Source organism: Anolis sagrei, chromosome 2 (genome assembly GCF_037176765.1).
Source record: "Anolis sagrei isolate rAnoSag1 chromosome 2, rAnoSag1.mat, whole genome shotgun sequence".
Classification (NCBI taxonomy): domain Eukaryota; kingdom Metazoa; phylum Chordata; class Lepidosauria; order Squamata; family Dactyloidae; genus Anolis; species Anolis sagrei.
Genome location: NC_090022.1, coordinates 142,899,129 through 142,921,627, shown reverse-complemented (window position 1 = coordinate 142,921,627; position 22,499 = coordinate 142,899,129). Strand labels below are relative to the sequence as shown.

Genomic DNA, 22,499 nt, shown 5'->3' with positions numbered 1-22,499 from the left:
GGTTAAACCAGACATAGGCAAACTAAGGCCCAGAGTGCAGATGTGGGCTCTGGGCGCATACCTCAGGCCCTCCTCATTTTCCCTGTCCTCTTGGCATAAGGACAAGATGCCGTACTGCATCCTTATGCAAAAAAGATGGGGGGGGGGGGGGAAGGCACGCAGCAGTGGAGAGTCCTCTGGAGTGCTCTCAGCCACTGTGTATCTTGCCCTCCTCCCGGCATAAGGACAGTGCAAGCGGTTCCATCCTTATACTGGGAGGACAGTTCAAGGAAGGCATGTGGTGCCTGAGAACCCTCCAGAGCACTCTCAGCCACCACCTGTCTTGCCCTCTTACTGGCATAATGCCAAGAAGAAAGTCAGAGGATCGGCGTATGAGGATCACAGCAGTTGCCGTGTGTCCCACCTTCCTCCCAGTATAAAGATGGGGCAAGCAGCCCTGTTCTTATGCTGGGAGGACAACCTGAGGATGACTCAGACCCTGCCCCTACCCCCTCCTGTCCCTGCCCTCTCCTGGGCTCTAACCTTCATGGGCCCACCTATCTAGTGTGCAAACAGCCGTTCTCCCTCCCAGCCCAGCCCTCTTGGCCAGTCCCAGAATGTGGCCTCAAGGCAAAAAAGTTTGTCGATGCCTGAGTTAAACCCTTGTGCCGGCGGGACTGCTGACCAAAAAGTAGCGGTTCAAATCCAGGGGGTGGAGTGAGCTCCCGTCTATCAGCACCAGCTTCCCATGTGGGGACATGAGAGAAGCCTCCCACAGGATGGTAGAAGATCAACCATCCGGGCATCCCCTGGGCAACTTCCTTGCAGATGCCCAATTCTCTCACACCAGAAGTGACTTGCTGTCGCTCCTGACACAAAAAAGTCTAAAAAATAAATATAGCACACCTGTATTCTGTCAAATATAACTTATTAAAGTGGGTAAGCAGGTCTAATTGATGGATATTTTGCTCCCTCCCTTACCTGCAGCAACCTAGAGTGGGATGAATATGCTGCTTTTACAAAGCACTCATTTGTAACCCCTTCTCTGTTCCCAAACAGGATTCCTGGTAATTCTGCTTAGTCTACCCACTAATTATGAAGACTGTACAATCTTTCATGGGAAAGTAATAATTCTTCCAGTACTGAGATCTTGATCTGTGATTTGTGTGGGCAGACACTCAACTCCCACAGATATCCTTTGTGAAGACCCAGAGCACCTAAGTTTTTCAATTGGTTTTATTTACCCAGAAACCTACCATGAAAACAGGTTTGACACACCCAGAGTCTAGTATACTAAAAGAGGTTAACTACCAAGCAACCAGCTTGGCTGCCTGCCTAAAATGACATATTTCTTCTTACTTTATATGAAATATTTTCCATGGTATGAAGTGTTATAAATGTGTCACCTATACTGAACTGTTAAAAGAAAGACGGGACAGGGTCAAGTGCTGACTCCATAAACAAAGCCAGCTTAGGAGGAAATGCTATAAACCTGTATGCATAAAGCCAGGCTCCTATGTACCAAAGGATAAATAAACTAAATGAATACAAGGGGACTGAGTTTGCCAAAGCTCCCAAAACAGGTATTTTTGCTTGTTGTAATTAAGAAATAATTATATACACACAAGACTCCGTGATCACATGGAACTTTATATGACATATAAGATGTCTGTTGCTTCAGAACAGTTTTCCTCTACCTGGTATCCTCCTATTTGGAAATACTTTCCCCTGTATTCCTGATAAATAGATTTCCTTGTGTAGGCTGATGGGATCTGAAAGATGCAGAAATCAAGAGGCCAGATCAAGCCCAGGGTCTAAAATCCAGTATCTTGTTTTCCTGCACAACACTAGCAAGTGAGTTGCTTCTAGAAAGTTGTAAACAAGACAGGGAAGTAAAAGATCACCTTCATTTAAAATACAGATGATCTTAACTCACTATAGAAGTAATTCAGAAAAAGAGAAAATGTGTGTGCATGGGGGGGGGGGGGGGGAGAGAAATGAAAATAAAAAGACAGAAAACAACATATATTTGGTATTTGATGGGGTTTGGTTCCACGAATCCAATGGATACCAAATCTGTGCATGGTTAAATGTCATAGTGGCTTAGTATAAAATGGCAAAAATATTTGGAATTAAATCTTCCTTCCTTCCTTCCTTTCTGGGATATTTTCAAGCCGTGGATGAAGTGGGCTGATTGTATTACTAAAACTAAAACTACAACAATACAGTACTGAAATACTAAACTAAAATGCTGAACACTAATTAAATAAAATATCAAACACGAACTGATTGAAACACAAGCAGGTTCTGACTCCCTCTGCACATCCAAACAGTACTGAAGAGTGGCACGGAGTATTCCATCACTAAAGATTCAACTAAATAATCATACCGGGATTGCTAGTAAACATAGCCAAAGATTACTGCATTGTTAGTTTTTTAAAAAATGCCCAAAACCCCTTAAATGGTTTCAAGTCTTTCAAAAAAAACCTTCAATTGGCTTGTCCCTTAAAACCCACATTCGTCTGGCAACTTGGGCTAACTCAGCAACCTTTACAATTAAAAAAATAATCTGACATAATCTGACAAGAAAAAAATCTACCTTCTTACAAGTCCAACATATTTGGAAGAAGGCACTCTCCTTACCTTGACATCCTCAACATTGTTAAATGTTTTTGACTACTTATTTGAGGTTATACAATATCTAATACAATCCCCCCCTCCCATGTCCATGGCTTTATATTCATGGATTCAACAAATTGGGGCTCAAATATACACGGGGGGGGGGGGAGGTGAAATCCAAAAAGCAAATCATGAATTTCATCATGTACTGATGTGTGGGTATTCCCTGATGTAGCCTTCCACCATTTGATGGATCCTCATGCTCATGTCTAAGTTGTTTATAGCACATGTGTGAGTTGTTTTCCATTTTCTATAATCCATGGATATACACCACTGAAGACACATGGATTTTTATATCCACAGGAGCCTGGAAGCAAACCCAGCGAATGCTGAGGGCCCAATGTACATGTTTCCTTTTAAATTACTGCACAATTACTACTTTTGCAGTTTGAATTTAGTTTTCAGCAACTGCAGTAATCCGAGGACAAAAAGGGAAGGAAAGAGAAGAATAAAACTGGCAGCTATTTAAAAAGTAGGTGAAAAGTGAGACTATACAGGATTAATTGGGACTATCTTTGCCAAATCAGGACAGTTGGAAGGCTTGTTATCTAGGTCAGTCTGGAACACTCTTTTGGCAACCTGAAATCAACAAGTAATGACTTCTCTCTTTTCGTTTGTTTCTCACTAGCCTTCAGTAACTTTATATCTTCTTTTTGGGCTTCCCATAGTGTATCCTCTTGACTCATTCACCTAGGTGTACTATTTTCCTCAATTCCAGACAGGGTAAATACAAAATCATATCCCGGTATCTTGGTTTTGCCTCTTTACCCTTCAGAGACAAGTGGGGCAAAAGAAGGAAATTTTCTAGTTGTTTTAGGCAAGATGTTTTTATTCTCTGCCATTATCTAACAGAAGCCATTCATTTCCAGTATGTGTGTTCTGTTATCAAACCCCACGATTCCTATAATAGGAATATATATATATGGTGCCTATCCTTTCCTAAACATCACACAATGGAGAATCCGTAGTTTCATGGACATTATCAGTTCTTCGATATAAACACCTGAAGTCACCGAGGCCAACTATCAGAGGCCCTCTGATTAACAGAAGCACACAGGAAAGGTAAACAGAGCAAAAGCCAACTAGGAATAGAGGCACTGTGCCAGGCGGAAGAAGGAACCGGTTTCTGCTATGCAAACATGTATATTAACTAAGAGCTTTTGAAAAATATGGAATTGTGAGTTACTAAGAACAAGAGGGTGGGACATAGAAGAAGTGTGCTTGATGTGTTCAGGGAAATTTTTGTTGGATCCCTAAAGCAGGGAGTAATGGAACAGCAATCTCAGAGATGCCTGAAGACCAATACAAATCTGTTCACCGCTGCCAATAATGATCTTACCCAACAAGCTATTGGAAGTAACACAGAATACATGATGAACAAGTTCATGAATGTATCATGAAATCAACTAAGACCAGCACTGTCTGAAATTTCACAAAGAAAGCATGCAGACCTCCAGATGTTGCTGAATTGCAATTCCCATCAGCCATATTTAGCATAGCCAATGGTAAAGAATACTCAAGAGTTGCAATCCAACAACATATGAACAGCTGGATGATTTGAAGAGGCAACTCAAATAGAGAATACACAACGTAATCTTCTACAATCCCAGAGAGCTAACAGGCATATCCTGTCTATATGTCAACTCGAAGATACTCCATGGATGTGAGAGTAACAACATGAATTCTAGCATTTGGAATAGAATTAGCCTTCCTGATCTTGCCTCTTTAATAGAGAAATAGATAGCATTTTTATCTGTAAGCCTTTCAGGATAGACAGAATTATTAATAATTCAATTAAACAGAACAAACCTTGAATGCTTTGGATATTATTGGACTCCAGAACACTAGATTATGGTTAATGGTTGGGAATAGTGAGGGCTGCCGTCCAATGACAAATTGCAGACGTAACCCAATGACCACCACTGTTTGTGACAACTTTGACTGCCCTGATGACAAAGTCCATGGACTTGGAGCATCCCCACAATCTAGAGAGACATCAGCAACCAATGAACAAAAATCATTGAACAGAAATTGGCCATATTTTTATCATCAGATAAAAATAAAATCTCAGTGGTCCATAACCAACCTTCATGCTTGTCAAGTCACAGATGAGGTATTTGTCTCTTCAACAGACTGAGAGTGTATCTGCCCATGTCTGATTACACACACACACACACATAGAGTGCCTATAGTTCACAGAAGGGGACAAAAATGCTCACTAATATAGAAACCCCATGATAAGTTTATCTTAGAGTTGCTGTAAGTCAGAAAAGACTTAAAGGCACAAAATAATAACAACTACTTCTGAAAAATTGATCCAAATCTTAAACAGCATCAAAACCTTGGATATTTCACATTTGTGTAGGTGAACTCACAACAGAACGTTGCCAGTCACCTGTTCACCTTAATTACTTCCTAGCATAGCGTAATAATGCTACTGAAAAACAAATAGCACAAATTCCATACAGATGAATAAGATGATGATCAGTGGGGTGACTGTATCCAATTAAATAATTGTCAAGTCAGCTTTGCCATTATCTATTGATATGCCACTGATAAACAAAACAAAAACGAATGGAGTCACATACATTTAAATCAAGGCTGGGATGTTAGTAGACTTTAACTTCTATTGGTCCTTGATAATACAGCTAATGCAGACAGTTGTTTGAAGTTGCACTCTCCAAACATCTGGAAAACCAGTTTTGTTCAATTCAATGTCCCTGCCCATAATGCACTCAACATTGCAACCTAAATTTGATAGCACAGGCATATGTTAATAGCATTGGCATAATAGGCAAGTACTGATACGCACGCAGAAGTCACGGTCTGTGGACTGGCAACAGTCTCTAAGTCAGGCCTGCACAACCTGTGCCCATACAGTTGTTTTGGCCACCACCTCTCAGAAGCCCTAGCTAGCTTGTTCAATGGCCAGGAATTCTGGAAGATGGAGACCAAGGCAACTGGGGGGCTGCAAGTTGTGCCATTGCTTGCTGGTTCCTGTCAAAATTCAAGAAAAGAATGAAACAACTATAGCCAATGGGTACAGATTGTGATATACCGGGGGAAACCACTACCAGTCCTGCGCATTGGATAGCTTGAGACATACTGGGTTAGGAGGACAAAGGTCCATCTAAACCAAGCATTCTCTTTTTAAGTCCAAGAGTTCATGATCAACACTGATAGCAAAAGTCATCTTCTGTAATTTGTCCCCATGCAGGTGGCTTGCAAATTGCCACCATCCTCTTACATCTATCAATAGTCTTACAATCCAAAATATTTCACTAATCCTTTAAAAACTGTGTGCTAAGTATCGCGACTTCCTGATCATCACGCTAGATGGCACGAGTTAATGACCCATTTTGTAATGACATTCCCCCTTCAGCATATCTTAAAAACCATCAGCTTCAAGAAACAATTTTAATTCTTAAATTTGAAAAGCAAATAATTATTCTCTAGGCATTTCTCCACACCACTTGTTCCACACAGCTGTCCTATCCATAGTCTTGTTATACTAGTTAACAGAGGGCTCTATGTTTGAAATCCTTTGCCCAATCTTCCGCAGGCTTGCCCAGTATTGCTTTCTGTGGGTTGCTTCCCCTGCGCTCCAAAAGTTTTATCTGGAAAGTCCCTTAGTTTTTGGGAGCAGGTCTGGGATGAGCATGATACTTTACCAAACATTTTCTTTCTGCTTTTTCAAAAAAGGTAAAATGATCCCTGCTCTTGAGTTCTCCAGTATGGGCGAAAACACAATAGCAAACAATATTCTGCGTGGTCACATTTATGAAGCCTTGGTTTAATCCCAATCTAATTACATCCCTGCCCTAACTTGTTTTTCTTCAACCTGGAACTACAGATATGATTACAGCTAGAAGAATATAATGAACTTGTTTTGGAAACGTCTTTTATTTATTTCTTTTTAAAGTTTCACTTGAGCATCTAGGCAAACAAAGAGATCCACATAAATGTGAAGCCTGTACCCAGCATGTTAATACTGGTTGATGAAAATCAAATATAGTATGCTCATGCTTTCTTGAACTAGTAAGATATGAATGTAATGTTTCCCAATACAATACTGCATCCTGTTTTCCCCATTTTTCCAGCACTCGGGAGACTAGAAGTCCTAGATACACTGGCTGAGAAAGTCCAGGCCCCAAAATTACTACTGTATCTATAAATTCTAATTTCGACTCTTTGACTTTAGTTAAGAGACAGGATGTGCTGTTGCTTGCTGTCAAGTCATCTTGTGTCAATTACACAAATAAGAGATCTGCAAGTCACCCTGTTGTTATCATCTATCCTGCTCAGTCTTGAAACCCCACTTTGTGACTTCCCTGTTTAAATCCATCTACCTGTAATGTGGTCCTTTTCTTTTTCTGCAGCCTTTCACTTTACCAAGCATTATGTGTCTTTTCTAGCAAGTCACTCCTTGCCATGATAGGAAAGATAAGATAGAAATGATTTAATTAATACTTTTTCTCCACTGTACAATCCAGATTTTAAAGCAATATCCTACACATACACATTGTCAATGTGTATGTGCACACTGAAGTATATTTTTCCCAACTGAATCTTTTTATAAGAATAGTACTAGAGTTAATACCACATCTTGGCATGAACTGCTATTGCGGAAGTCTGTGGAGCATTAAGCAAGAAAATGTCTGTGGTAAAGCAACAATGCCTTAAATATGATATCACTATTTTTCTTCCTAGCTAGTTTTTAACCCTCCGTGCTTAACTTGGAAAGGGGGAAGGAGAGGAAATTTTCTAAGAAGGATGCCAAATGCCATATTATAGGCCATGTCAATGCCACAGTAATGGCAAATGAGCATTTTTCATGTTATTCAGAAGACACTCCTCCTTCTACAACCAATGTGTAATTTCAAAAGTATTGATTCTGAATATCCATCTAAGACTTCAAACTGCCACACCCAGTTTGCAGTAATGAGTCACTCATTTCTTAGAATTAATGACAAAGGTTCAGTAGTTTCCAACAGTATCCAACTGAAAAATCGAAAGCAGTTGAACTGTTTTGTCTCACAACAGTACTGTACAACATGTCTGTCATAATTAACAAAATACAGTAGAGTCTTGCTTATCCAACCTTCGCTCATCCAACGCTCTGTATTATCCAACGCAGTTCCTTTTTTGTGGTTCCTATACCACAAAAAAGAAGAGCAATTCAAAAAGTTTCAGCGCATGAAACAACCAATGCGCACATGAAACAACCAAATCAGGAAAGCCTGGAATAAGGAAACAAAACATTTTGACCTTTTAAAAGATCTCTTGGGAGCCCCTGGTGGTGCAGTGGGTTAAACCACTGAGCTGCTGAACTTGCTGACCGAAAGGTCAGCAGTTCAAATCTGGAGAGTGGGGTGAGCTCCCACTGTTAGCCCCAGCTTCTGCCAACCTAGAAGTTCAAAAACATGCAAATATGAGTAGATCAATACATACTGCTGCGGCAGGAAGGTAGTGGCGCTCCATGCAGTCATGCCAGCCACATGACCTCGGAGGTGTCTACGGACAATGCCAGCCCTTCACCTTAGAAATGGAAATGAGCACCACCCCCCAGAGTTGGACACAACTAGACTTAATGTCAAGGGGAAACCTTTACCTTTACTTTAAAGATCACTTGAAGATTGTCCAAAATGTATTCAAGGACAACCTTGAGCTTTGCGACTTCATTGTTTACTGCAGCTACACTGCCACAAATCCACATTGAAAGTCTGTATCTTTCCCATCTTTTCACCATCCTTCCAGTATCAAGGTAGCTAAAAAACTTTCCAGCAAGACAGTAGATGAACCAGAAATTGTGGGGGCAGGTTGGGCAGAAAAAGCATTTACAAAAAGGAGGTTCATTCTGACATTTTGTATGGCTGTGTAGTGGAAATTCCTTATGTCCTTACTTTTTGGACTCAGCATTTCCTGCTTGTCCTGACAGGTAGAAAGCAGAAATCAATGGGTAACACTTGGGCCATTCCCACTAGGAAAAAACAGCCCTCATCTGTCTTTCAGAGTAGTCAGGATCCAGATGGAATTTCACTAGGTATGTCTCAGAAAAGGCAGTCTCTGCCCCATAGAAGTCATCTCCGTCATGTCAGAAAAATGCCACAGATATTTCTGCTCATATGAGACCTGCCTAGAGCAAGGAAGGCAAGTCCTACGCACCAGCACTACAGAGTCTCATTATAAGAACAAGAATATTGTACTTACAGACAGGGTAAGACGGATCTCGACGTGATTGCAGTTTTTGGACAGCTTTTTCCTTAAAGCTCTGATGGCATCTTTAGGCCTGTCGTTGTGATAAACATAACCAGAGAATGTATTATTGAGTGAACAAGCATTTGGCCTGTTACCCAGGGATACAGGAGTAGATTCTGTGCTTATTTCATGCTCGAAAAAATAGTCTCAGGTTGGAAAATCAAATATAGATGAAGGCTAGTGCATTCTGCTGTGCTGGTCACGCAATGGTTGCTTTGATGATGGTTAGGTCATGTGCAGAGAGTTTCATAGGGTCTATGCCAGAGATGTGCACAGCTGGTGGACAGTGTCACCCACAAACCAGGAATAGTAGGCAGCTTTCACTTTCATCTAAGTAGTGCCCCTTATGTGGTGTGTTACTCCACCAAACTAGGAGGGAGAGTTTATGGTCCTCTAGATGTTGGATTTGGTCTTCCACCAGATCCGACAGCACTACAATCCTGCAACATCCAAAGAGCCACAGATCCTGTATCCCACCCTACAGGCATGAAAGGCAAGGAAAGAAAAGGGTGTGTTCAGACAAATATTGAGGAGAGCTCTTAATTACTCTACTCTTAATTACTCTTCTATCCCTGCAATCTTCAATAATTTAGCCTTTTCTTATCTGAATATCCCTGTCAGTTAACCTGTATTGCACAAAATCCGGGCTTCTGTGACTGAACACTGGAACTGGGAAGAACATGAGCCATCACAGACTAAATACATTATTGTTGCTTGTGACTGATGACTGGTTGTAAATAAATCTGTATAGCAGAATGAGAACTTTCACACTCAACAGAATTTCCTCCACAGCCTTCCTTTCTTTTGCTCTCTACTTCATGCAATGCCCTCCCTTTGTAAGGAAATTCAACAATAACAATACTTCATATTTAAATACCCCATGACATGGCCCATCAATCAATCTCTGTCTTCATGCTTGGATCAGATTAAGTTGATTTAAAAGAAGAGCCCAAATTGTTTCTCTCATTCACTGGGGCCAAATGCTAATAACATCACATTACCCTACCGAAAATGGTGTGGCAAATTATGCAAGGTTAGGGGTGTTAGCAGAACAACAGTCTGGATTTCTTCCAATCTAATTACAGGATGCTTCAAAACAATCTATGTAATCTTTCTGCATGGTAGATGATAAACAACTGTACTCCGCCTCTTAGAAGGGTGCAATATGGGGGTGGGAGGGTGGATGGCCTTGCATACCTACGTTTCATTTATTTATATATTCATATATAAGGTGTGGCAGAAGCAAGGGGAAAACATAGTTCCTCGTTTTGAGAATGGTACAGTGGAGTGCACATATTAGCATTAAGAATGACCATGTTTTAAATTCTTTTTTTAAAAAAAAGAAACTATTATAAGTATTAAGTCAAACAGCTAGATTGTGGTTTGCATTCCCAATTGTTAGTCCAGCACTCTTGCTTCTCCCTAATAGCAACTATTCATGGGCTTCCAGGAAACCCACAAGCTGGGGAACAGCATGTGGTACTCAAGAGATATAATATTTGAAAGTATTCTTCAGAAGCTGAAGAAGGAAAGGGGAAGAAAAGGAGGACTCCCCAAGGAACCTCAGCCACTCCACCATCCTTATGTTATTTATACCAGAGTTATCTTGCTCTCCTTTGGCTTTCACATTGTTTTTTTTCTCTTTGTCTCATATATTGCAGATGGTAAATTTGAAAATAGCATCTGTCTTGCATTGAAAAGGCACCAAAAATTAGGAAAAACCTTTTTAATTATAAGAACTCTTCTACTAGATTGGAGAAAGAACTACTCAAATAGAGCAGATTGCTGTGGACGTTTGTGAACACTTTTGAGATCTTTAAACTGAAGTTGGGTGCACATCTTTCAGGAGTGCCTTAGCTGAGCATTTCTTCATGGTAGAGAGTGGACTAGATAGACTTGGTGGACTCTCCCAAACTTTAGGATTTCTGTGAGCCTGTGATACCTATAGAGTGGGGCATGAATGTGATCAGTCTACATATCAGTCATAAAACAAAGGTTCAATTGAGCTGCAATGTGAAGAATGTAAACATTCCTGGGACTGTACAAGGATGAGTGACTTTGGATGGATGGAAGTGAGGAAAGTAATAGTGGCAGCGACTTGTGCAGGGAGACTGACACATGAAACAATCTCATTTTCATGAATCAAGATATACAAAAGAAAAAAAAACTGTCAAATAAGGACTCCTTCCAAACAAGGACTTGGTTTAAAAAAAAAGAGAAGCGGAGCCCTTTTGGTTTACAATGTAATGTGAGTCAGCTGGTGCCAATGACTCTTTTGCTTAATGGGGTATATCTTTGTTGCCCATCTAAATTAAATGTTAGGGATCAAGCAACACACAAGATCACAACCATTTCACTGCAAAGTTACCAGCCTTCGGCTATGTAATTTAGTTGTTCCAGCAGAGAGGCATTTTATCACTTACTGAGAAAACAGCAGAGTGCTTGGCATGGCTCCACTGGCTAAGTGGCTATCACTTTCGTTTCAGAAAAACTGTAGAGGAGCCTAGCAACAGGGGCATAGTTTCAACTAGGAAAGGGATGGATGGCCAGCAACATTGGCAATTCCCACTAGCTGTCATAGGCCAAATGGACCTATCTTCTTACAGGCATTCTGTTGAGACTTGCAGGACTTTTGTAAGGTTTTCCAACAAAGGGCAGAGTGTACATGCACTAAATAAAATGTTGCAGTCTTATGCACACTTCCTTTAGACCAGGCTCTGTTAAACAGAGTGGGATTTACTTTCAGCAAACGGGCACACAATGTCAGGATGTCCTAAATTTTGTCTTTGCAAATCAAGGCACAAGTAAAACTTATTGTTTTGTTTCCTTAACCTACAATCCTGTATCTCACTTGGGGGTGAGATTGGAACCACATGACATGAACACATAAATTCTGCCATAATATGAACATAACATAATATGAAGTTACCTCCTACTGTGTACATATGTGTAAAAGGAGTCACACATGCACTTATGGTGAGTTTTCTGGAATGCAGTAGGCCCTTGGTATTTGCAATGGTTTGGTCCTGTGGATACCAGAATCTATGGATGCTCGAGTCCTTATTAAATGCAATCACATACTCAAATAGTGCCCTTTATATAAAACAGCAAAATCAAGGTTTGCTTTTTGGATTTTTTAATTTTCATACATATTTTCAATCTGTGGATGGTGGAATATATCCATACAGAGCTCCAACTGTATAAGCATTCCTACAAAGAAGTGGTATGCAGGTAAGATAATGTACCATTTAGATAGAGTGCTTAGGAATGTTCTGGATGTAACCCGAAATGCCTGATCATTGGAATCTAGAAGTGATCCAGCAGAGAAAAGGAGGGCAGGAGACTGCTTCTGCTTTACCTACCATCATGAATACTATAACTGGAATATTCTTAAACTCCATGTAAACCTGTACTAATTTCAGTTCTCTATTTCTCAATGCAGTTCTCCAATTATCTCAGGATGCATTTGTGATCAGATACTGAACCAGCATCATTCTTGTTTACTAATGACTCATTTGAAGTAGGACATTTTTGCTATAGACCCTATACATGCAGTCCCTGAGTTACAAACATCCGACTTACAACTGACCCCTAGTTATAAACATGGATGGGATAAAAAGAAGTGCGAGGAAGAGAAATTCACTCCTATAAGAGTTATCATGGAAAAAAGGTGTCTCCACTGAAACTGTCATCAATTCTTGTTTCCACAACAAGCCATTTTTTTCAAAATCCAATTCTCACCAGGATAGAATGAGAGGGGAAATCTTCTGAACATGAGCGCAGAGAGCAGAAGAAACATTGCAGGCTGTTCCCTATGCTATCCAAAACAAAATAATATATTGGATTGTTGTAGGTTTCTTGGGCTATATGGCCATGTTCTAGAAGCATTCTCTCCTGACGTTTCGCCTGCATCTATGGCAAGCATCCCCAGAAGTTGTGAGGTCATAGATGCAGGTGAAACATCAGGAGAGAATGCTTCTAGAACATGGCCACATAGCCTGAAAAACATACAACGACTCAGTGATTCCAGCCATGAAATCTTTCAACAATACACACATACATATATATTGCTGCAGTTACAGCAAAGTACAACTTAAGAACAAACCCACAGAACCTATCTTGTTCGTAACCCAGGAACTGCCTGTGTACTTTACATCAGAAAGATACTGTCAATATAGACAGTGAAGTCTAAGAACAGCTTGGATTCAAATACCTAGTCTCTTTCTCTCATGCTGACTTAGTTCACAATCCTTCATAGGATTATTGCAAGGAGTAATGTGCTGTCCTGAGCTCTTTAAAGGAAGGCTGAGATATGTTATTAATAAATATCATCTCCAAAAAAGAAATTAAGAAACTCCCTTTCTTTCCTGCCATCCTTCGTCTAGGCTTCTATATAGAAAATGCCATCTCTTTCCAGGTTTTCCAGGTTTGTTTATACCATGAATCCCATGTAAATGTAGAATTCCCATTAATTTCAACAGACCATTTGTCCTGACCAGTGGGTTTAAGTTTACACTTAATATCAGTTTCCATCACTGTTTTACTTCTCTTATAGGCTGCTTAAATAAACCTATTATTAAAGAAATTGCTACTGGTTATGCCAATAAAAATGCCAGAAACCTACCAAGTTCATAACACTGTTTGCAGTTGGAAATTATGAAACATATACTTTTAGGATTGCTTCTCATCTTCCCTTTTAAAGCTTCCAAAGAGTTAGTCATGTATGTTGAAGCTAAAAGGGAGTCCAATGGCTCCTTAAAGAGTAACCTTCCATGAAAAGTAACATACAAATACGTGGAGTGTGAGTTTTAGGTATATACATCTGCAATATACCTGTTTGGAGGTAGGAGAAAATGATGCTAGCGTGAAATGAAATGTAGACAGTACTGAAAGTGGCAATTACACCATTGACACTGACCATTAATCAAACTATTGCTGATAACAGAAACACCCTGGCATTGGATAAGCCAATTATCACTTGTAGTGTGGGAAGAAACCGTTACTCCAAATTAACACCTTGGCAATGCACTGTAATCAAATATATGTACCAAACATATGAGATAAAACTTCATACTTCTGATGAAGTGGGCTTTAATCCACAGATGCTCATCCTACATTTTTTGTTGCTACCCTTAAGAACTAATCAAGGGGATTTATATAACAATTAATTTGATTGTCAGCAACTGATTCAATGGACCAGTCCTAACTGTGCCAAAAAATATTTTCTGATCTTACACCTTTGAGGTGACACAAGACTGTTTTGAAATAGTCAGACATATATAATTGTAAATCTTCATCACAATACAAAAAAAAATACGTGCTTTTGGCTTGTGTGTGATAAAAGAGAATGCACCAGGATTGCGAGCAACTCTTTAAAACACAGGCGTAAAACACTGGTCATCCAATTTATAATGTGGGTTTTGCAATTATATCCTTTAGACAAGTGGTTCTCAACCTGTGGGTCCACAGGTGTTTTGGCCTACAACTCCCAGAAATGCCAGCCAATTTACCAGCTGTTAGGATTTCTGGGAGTTGAAGGACAAAACAGCTGGGGATCCACAGGTTGAGAAACACTGCTTTAGAAGGAACACATAAGTAAAACTTTTACAATGCAAAAGCCAACACTACATTTTCACTAGCTATTTGCTTTGAGTCATGTTTAGGTTACATATTCAGGGCTGAGGGAAAGCAGTTCTAACATGCCCCAAAAAACATGAATTTGCCAGCATGTCAACTGATCACCTGTTGAATTTTAGCAGGATCTGAATACGCCAGAGTTTTCATATCAGGTTTACTCAATGAGCTTGGGAGACTGCTTTTTAAAGTACATCTCAGAATCCCTGACCATCACTGCCAGCTTAGAAATCCACTCTCTGAATGTTAAGATATGCGCACTAACAGCAAAGCAATATAGGTCATCAAAAATTACAGGGAAAAATATCTTTACATCATTACAAGGTCAAATATTCAATGTTGGAGAAAGTGATCACTTATCAGAAAGATCTGAATCCCATGCAAAGTTTATAAAGATGATCAGCGAACTCACCCTTGTGCTGTTGTGTTGATGATGTCACAGATGTGCATGAACTGACCCCATTCTTCTGTCTGTAGTGCTCCAAAAGTAGCCTTTTCTGCAGAGAGAATTCATTTTAATGAATGCTGAAAAAATGGCCATGTGCAATATAACTTTGATCAAGTCACTGCAAATGCACGATACGGAGAACTTTTTTAAAATTTAAGAAATTATCTTCCAAATGGCCTGGAGACATGGTAAAAATGTCCTTTCTGAGTTGGAACAGTCACCACTAGATACCAAGCAAGGCAGAAGGCCAATTTGTGAGGTATTCAATAAACGCTCCACATGAAAAGTTAAGTGTGAGGAGTGAATTGTTAGATATACTCAAGTGAATACTTGGCATTAGGAAGGCCAGAAGCAGAGACTTCTGCATTGTTATTCATAACTATGCATAGAATAACATTTTAGCAGGTGTTAAAGTAAATTTCCTCTGCATGAGCCCAAGGAGAAATTAAGAGATGCTTTCTTTTGCCTCTGGTCATTTGGGACAGCATAGTACAAGGGAAACAGTTTAAAAAACCAGGAGACAAAAACTGATGAATGTTGAAATATAATGGTCAGGATTTGGAAGAGCCCTGACCATCTCCTGACTATGCTATGGAGCCCACAAGTTCAGTGGTTCTCAACCTGTGGGTCCCCAGGTGTCTCGGTCTACAACTCCCAGAAATCCCAGCCAGTTTACCAGCTGTTAGGAATTCTGAGAGTTGAAGGCCAAAACATCTGGGGACCCACAGGTTGAGAACCACTGCACTAGTTTGTTGGGCTTGTTGTCTTCTCTCAGCTTTAATCGTCTCAAGGGATTGTTACGATGAAATATTGTAAAGGAAAGAGATGTAGTACTGTAACAAGCTCACAAAAGTCTGGTGGCTACAAGGAAAAAAGCAATATAGTCAGTTAACACATTTAATTAAACAAAAACTTTGCCAGGTTGCTTAACACAACCAAGGAACCAGAAGATGAACAAATTAAATCATGCTCTTCCAATTCAACATAATGGGGTCCCCAAAATGCATGTGTTTATTGATTCTTCTGAGTATGGCAGAAGGCATAGTAACTGCAGTCCATCCCAAGAGATGCACAGTCTAGGGAAAACTGACAAATTCATGATGAAACCTTAAGAGATGAAATTGGAAGATGCCGTTGAAGTATATGTCAAAGCAGGCATGAACCTACATAGTAAGGTAAAGTAAAGGTTTCCCCTGACATTGTCTAGTCGTGTCCAACTCTGGGGGGTGGTGCTCATCTCCGTTTCTAAGCTGAAGAGCCAGCGTTGTTAGGAGACACCTCCAAGGTCATGTGGCCAGCATGACTGCATGAAGCACCATTACCTTCCCGCAGAAGTGGTACCTATTAATCTACTCACATTTGCATCTTTTTGAATTGGTAGGTTGGCAGACACTGGGCCTAACAGTGGGAGCTCACCCTGTTCTCCGATTGCCAACCTTTCGGTCAGCAAGTTCAGCAGCTCAGTGGGGGGGGGGGGGGGGACATAGATCTTTGGCTTATAGCTTCCATTTGTTATCACTGGCCAATGCTGGATGTGACTGATGGAAGTATAGGTCAAAGCCTCTATAACAGTGGTTCTCAACCTGGGGTCCCCAGATGTTTTTGGTCTACAACTCCCAGAAATCCTAACAGCAGGTAAAATAGCTGGGATTTCTGGGAGTTGTAGGCCAAAAACATCTGGGGACACCAGGTTGAGAACCACTGCTCTATAAAGAACTCTTCACCTGTTGTGAAAGCTAATCCAGACAACATGGCCCCATGGTTGTGTCCCACATCAAGGTAAACGACTAGGAAAGGAGTCAGGAAGACAGGAAGTGGAACTGTAGGAAATTAGCCACGTTCCTCCAGTCTCAATTTGCCACAAGGGGCAGTTATATATTCATGTATATGTCTAGGAATTTTAGGGGCGGGGGGAAATTAACCCTAGAAATCTGGATCACCAGCTCTTTGAATCTCAATCATAGAGATAAAAGTGGAATCATGACCATCGCCATAATGAACCTATCCATGGGTCAATGTAAGTGCTGTTCCTTCACTCTTGTGACTTCTGAGCAGAGTGGTAAAAAAAAGGAATGTAGTCCATCCCGGAAGAATATAAAAGGAACTTAACGTTAAAAGCACCAAAAACTCTCTGTTGCGGCACAGATTCTGGCTGTTTTGGATGCCTAAATGGGAAAATGTTGGTGGTAGTGGCCAAAAAGCCTTTGCTGCTCTTCATCAGCTGACTAAAGTTCTCTTATGGAGAGCATTGACTTCCCGGATAGATATAAGGATTCCATCCTAACGCAAGCAGGGCAAGTGAAGCTGAACATGGAAATCTTCTCCAGGCAGTGAGATAGAGCAACAGGTGAAAATGCAACAGCTTATTTTATATTCATTAGACAATGGTTAGGAGTAAGATGGCAAAAGAACAGCAAATAATAATTGTCAGAGGATGACATAGGTGATCCCAGTACCAAAGAAGCCTCCTGCTATGGCAACAGGAGTTGGGAGGGACTGGAAAATCAATCGCTTCTTGAGAGTGTCATCCAGAAGCCTAAACAACACAAGAGTCCCCTAAGCACTTATGTGATTAAACATTTTAGTATAACAAGCATTCACAGCTTACTTCTACAAAATGTATACTTTAAAAAAAACTTGTCCACTTCAGTTAGGATGCAGAGTGCAGTTTGACACCACTTTAACTGCTCTGGCTCAATGCTATGGAATCATGGGTGTTGAAGTTTGCTGAGGCACCAGCACGCTTTGGCAGAGAAGACTAAAGATCTTCTAAAATTACAACTTCCAGGACTCCATAGCATGGTGTACAACTGCTTTAATTCTAGAGTATAGATGTACCCTCAGTTGTTTCAGCTGTGGTAGAGATCACTTGAAGTATTATTATTGTACTACAATATATCTGAGGAAGTGCATGATAAAATAAAGGGCCTAGTCTTCAGAAAGGCACAAAAGCAAGGGCTACAAGCTGAATATTAAGAAGACAAAATAATGACCACAGACAAGTCCCGTAACTTTAAAGTAGGTAATGAAGACATCTCAGTAGTTAAAGATGTGCAATACCTTGACTCAATCATAAATCAAAATAGACTGTAGTCAAGAAATTACAAGAAGGGAGGATCTGTAAGAATTTGACAATGATCCTCAAGAAGAGAGACATATATCAAAGTCAGGATCATCCAAGGCCACAGTATTGTTTTCTATGTATGATTGTGAAAAATGGGGCATTTGTATCCTGTCCTTCTTGACCTCTGAAGAGGGACTCAGGATGGCTACCAACCGGTAGTATTCAGTGCCAACACAGAAAAAAACATAGCTTAAAATACGATTAACACAAGTAAAACAATAATATATATACAGTGCAACAATTTGACAGATTAAATCGTCATCCTCAGTCCATTGTAGTCCATTAAAAACATTGTCTTTCCCAGCAAGTCAGTCTATTTTGCAAACGCCTGATCCCACATCCAGGATTTGAGTTTCTTCTGGAAGATCAGGAGTGAGGGGGCAGATATGATCTCGTTAGGGAGAGAGTTCCACAGCCGAGGAGCCACCACGGAGAAGGCCCTGTCTTTCGTCCCCACCAAATGTGACTGTGATGGTGGTGGGACCAAGAGCAGGGCCTCCCCAGACGATCCTTGGTGGTTCGTATAGGGAGATATGTTCGGACAGGTAAACTGGCTGAAACAGTTTAGATAGGAACAGCATCAACTTATTTAAAATATGGTGTTGAAAGATACTTTGGAGTACTAAAAAACACAAGTGAATAGGTCCTAAAGCAAATCAAACCTGAAGTCTCACTAGATTTTTAGCTGTATTTGCACTTTGAATGAATTATGGGATGGCATAATTCCCCAGAAAAGATGGCAATGCTCAGAAAAGGAAGGCAGTAGCACAAGTGGTGACTGCATTACAGATGCATTGAGTCAATCAAGGAAGTCACAGACCTGAGTTTAAAAGGTCCTTGTTTGGTTGTGAAATCACTGAGGATCCTGCAGATTTCCCGTTCATAAGGTTGCCGTAAGTCAAAGTCAATTTGACAGCAACAACCACCACAAGACTCTTTCCACTCCTATGTTTTGACACTGAAACAGATTAATGCAGTTTTCTCTTTCAACTGAATGATGGCTCAAACGATACAAGCTGTGGCTTGTGAGCACATACAAATCACCTTAATCCAGTCACTCTCTTTCTTATCCTAACAATAAGACCAGTGTGCCCTTTGGGCCACTCCAGACGAAAGCAACTAACAAGCCAATAACCATCCCCAGCCAAGGGACAGCATTCTGGTTGTGGATGTTGGGAGCTGATGTAAAGAGAAAGGTAAGAGTCGATGTGATAACCCTGTTTAAATATGATGACATTTAAAATGATGTCATAAAGAACAATAGATTAAAAAAATAAGAAAAGAAATTCCACCTAAACATTATGAAGAACTTCACGATGGTAAGAGTTGTTTGGCAGTGAAATATACTGCCTTGGTAAAGTCTCCTAGCTGTGGCTGGATGGCCATCTGTTGGGAGGGCTTTGGTTGTGTTTTCTTGCCTGATTGATGGCCCTTGTGACCTCTTCCAACTCTATAATTCTAGGGCTACAGCTACACAGTAGAATCAATGCAGTTAGACACTACTTTAACCAACACAGTTCAATGTTATGGAATCATGGGAGTTGTAGTTTGACAAGGTCTTTAGCCTTCTCTGCCATGCGTCCATAGCACTGAGCCATGATAGTTAAAGCGACATCAAACTCCATGATTTCTACAATGTAGAAGCAGCCAGTGCTGTGGAATCATGGAAGCTGTAGTTTTATAAGGTCTTTTGCCTTCTCTGTCAAAGAGTGCTGGTCCCTTACAAAATTACAACTACCAGGATTCCACGGTAGTTGTAGTTTGGTAAGGGACCAGCGCTCTTTGGCAGAACTGCCTTGAGTCGTCGATAGGCTGAGAAAAGCAGTATACAAGTATAGTAAATAAATAAATAAATAATTGGTGTCAAACTGCATGGATTCTACAATGTACTAGATACACCATAGGTCCAACCCAATGGCCAGGAGAAAGTCTTAACTTAAAGGGAGCAAGTACTTGGAGATTTCAAGCAAGCTTTTAATCCCTTCCCCCCTCTATTATTTATTCTTTTGTTGATGTGTTTGGGGTTTTTTGTGTCAGGAGTGAATTGAGAAACTGCAAGTTGCTTCTGGTGTGAGAGAATTGGCTGTCTGCAAGGATGTTGCCCAGGGGATGCCCAGATGTTTTACCATTTTATGGGAGGCTGCTCTCATGTCCCCGCAGAAGCTGGAGCTGACAGGTGGAAACTCACCCACTCCCCAGATTCAAACTCCCCGGATTCGATCAGCAGTAGTTCACCTCGCATCCAGAAAGCATTGTGAACCCTACCAATGATGGATCTGGGCCAAACTTGGTACACAGGCCCAACACTCAAATAACCCAGGCATAGCTGGTCCCCAAGCTAGTCTATATAAATAAAAATGTAATGTTCGTTCGTGGGATTAACGGAACTCAAAAACCACTGAATGAATTGTTGCCAAATTTGGACACAAGACACCTAGCAACCCAATGTATGCCCTTCATTTAAAAAAATTGATTTTGTCATTTGGGAGTTGTAGTTGCTGGGATTTATAGTTCACCTACAATCAAAGAGCATTCTGAACCCCACGAAGAATAGAATTGGGGCAAACTTCCCACAAAGAACCTCTATGACCAATACAAAATACTTAAGGCCATCAAGTCCAACTCACTTCACCAGGGCAAGAAAACGTAATCAAATACTGGGTTGCTGTAGATTTTTTCGGGCTATAAGGCCATGTTCTAGAGGCATTCTCTCCTGATGTTTCACCTGCATCTATGGCAAGCATCCTCAGAGGTAATACTGTTTACCCACAAGCATAAAGAAATTACATATATTAGAAACAACACTTTCTCATTAAATTGTCAAAAGCTTTCATGGCCGGAATCACTGGGTTGTTGTAGGTTTCTTCAGGCTGTATGGCCATGTTTTAGAGGCATTCTCTCCTGACGTTTCGCCTGCATCTATGGCAAGCATCCTCAGAGGTAGTGAGGTCTGTTGGAACTGTTTTACTAGTTCCAACAGACCTCACTACCTCTGAGGATGCTTGCCATAGATGCAGGCGAAACATCAGGAGATAATGCCTCTAGACCATGGCCATATAGCCCAAAAAAACCTACAACAACCCACTTTCTCATTACTTTATTTTCCAGATCAGCAGACTGAGCCACAGCAATGTGTGGCAGGCGACGGCTAGTATAATATAAATATCATAAGGAAAGAAGCTTCATTCCTGGACAGCCTGAACCTGGAGTCGAGACAACTGAAGTTCTTTTCGCTTCCTTTCCAATTCAAACCCAACCCCGAAGTCCATCTATGCCAGGCATGGGCCAACTTGGGTGTTAGGAATTGTGGGAGTTGAAGTCCAAAACACCTGGAGGGCTGAAGTTTGCCAATGCCTGATCTCCACTGTACAATGAATACGGCTTGGACCCCACTTTACCTTGCCATGGCTGGATTCTATGGAAGAGTGGGAGGTGTCGTTTCACAAAGTCTTAGCTTTCCCTACCAAGGATCCCTCTCCCCAACCCTCATGCTTCCATAGCAGTTCAAGTGGAATCAAACTGTATTAACTCTACAGTGTAGATGCCCTTCCGTTGGCAAGAAGAGAGGAGGGCTTATCCTTACCGATCAGGTGCCCCACGGCGGTACCAAAGGGGTCCTTCTGGCTCTTCCCGAAAGCCATGTTCTGGTCTCCCAAAAGAAAGAGAGGGACTTGGCCCGGGAGTCGCTGCTGCTCCTGCTCCTGCTCCTGCTGCTGCTTCCTTGGACTCGGGCTCCTGCCGTTTGGGAGCCAGGCTCCGTCTCCGCTCCAAGGAGGAGGAGCCAGAGGGAAGCTCCAGGTGGGGCTCCTGGCCGAGGATCCTCCCCGGGAAACGCAAGAGAGAAACACACAGAGAGAGAAAGAGGGAGAGGAGGAGAGAGAAGGGGCGCAGCAGCCCTGACCACGCAGAGGAGGGACTTCCTCTTTCTCCCCCAGCCAAACACGGCTCAGGATGCATCTACACTGTGCAATGAATAAAGTTGAACTGCTGGGGCTCAATGCTATGGGAATCCCGGGAGTTGTAGTTTTACAAGATCTGTAGCCTTCTCTGCCAAGGCGTGCTAGTGCTTCAGCAAACTCCATGTGAAAAGGGCCAGCCCTACCATTAGCCATGTGGCACGTGCTTTGCAATAGCATTGGCAGCCTTCTCTCTCACGGTTTATTTATTTATTTGCTAGCCTTCCCCTGCCACGCGTTGCTGTGGCCCAGTCTGCTGATCTGGAAAATAATGAGAAAGTTTTGATTTCTAATATATGTAATTTCTTTCTGCTTGTGGGTAAACAGTATTTCTCGTGTCAGGGCAGCCAGTCAATTATATTACATTTCTAACAGAACAAAGCAAACAAACAGAGAAAATACAAAATGTGTGAGTTTGGTA

General features: G+C 41.1%; 1 protein-coding gene across 2 annotated transcripts in view; it reads right to left on the bottom strand.

The window, feature by feature from the left end:
* The window catches only part of TOM1L1 (target of myb1 like 1 membrane trafficking protein), a 48,163-nt gene extending 26,113 nt beyond the window's left edge, over window positions 1-22,050 (bottom strand). Inside the window, exons 1-3 of one of the 2 annotated variants that reach the window (XM_060763993.2) lie at window positions 21,706-22,050; window positions 14,963-15,047; window positions 8,869-8,947 (exon numbers count right to left, since the gene is read on the bottom strand). In XM_060763993.2, the coding sequence (XP_060619976.2) occupies window positions 8,869-8,947; window positions 14,963-15,047; window positions 21,706-21,763 (222 nt within the window). In that variant the 5' untranslated portion in view covers window positions 21,764-22,050. Of the gene's footprint in view, window positions 1-8,868; window positions 8,948-14,962; window positions 15,048-21,705 lie in introns of those variants that run through there. The other variant, XM_060763994.2, reaches the window with a different exon arrangement.
* Window positions 22,051-22,499: the final 449 nt, after the last annotated feature.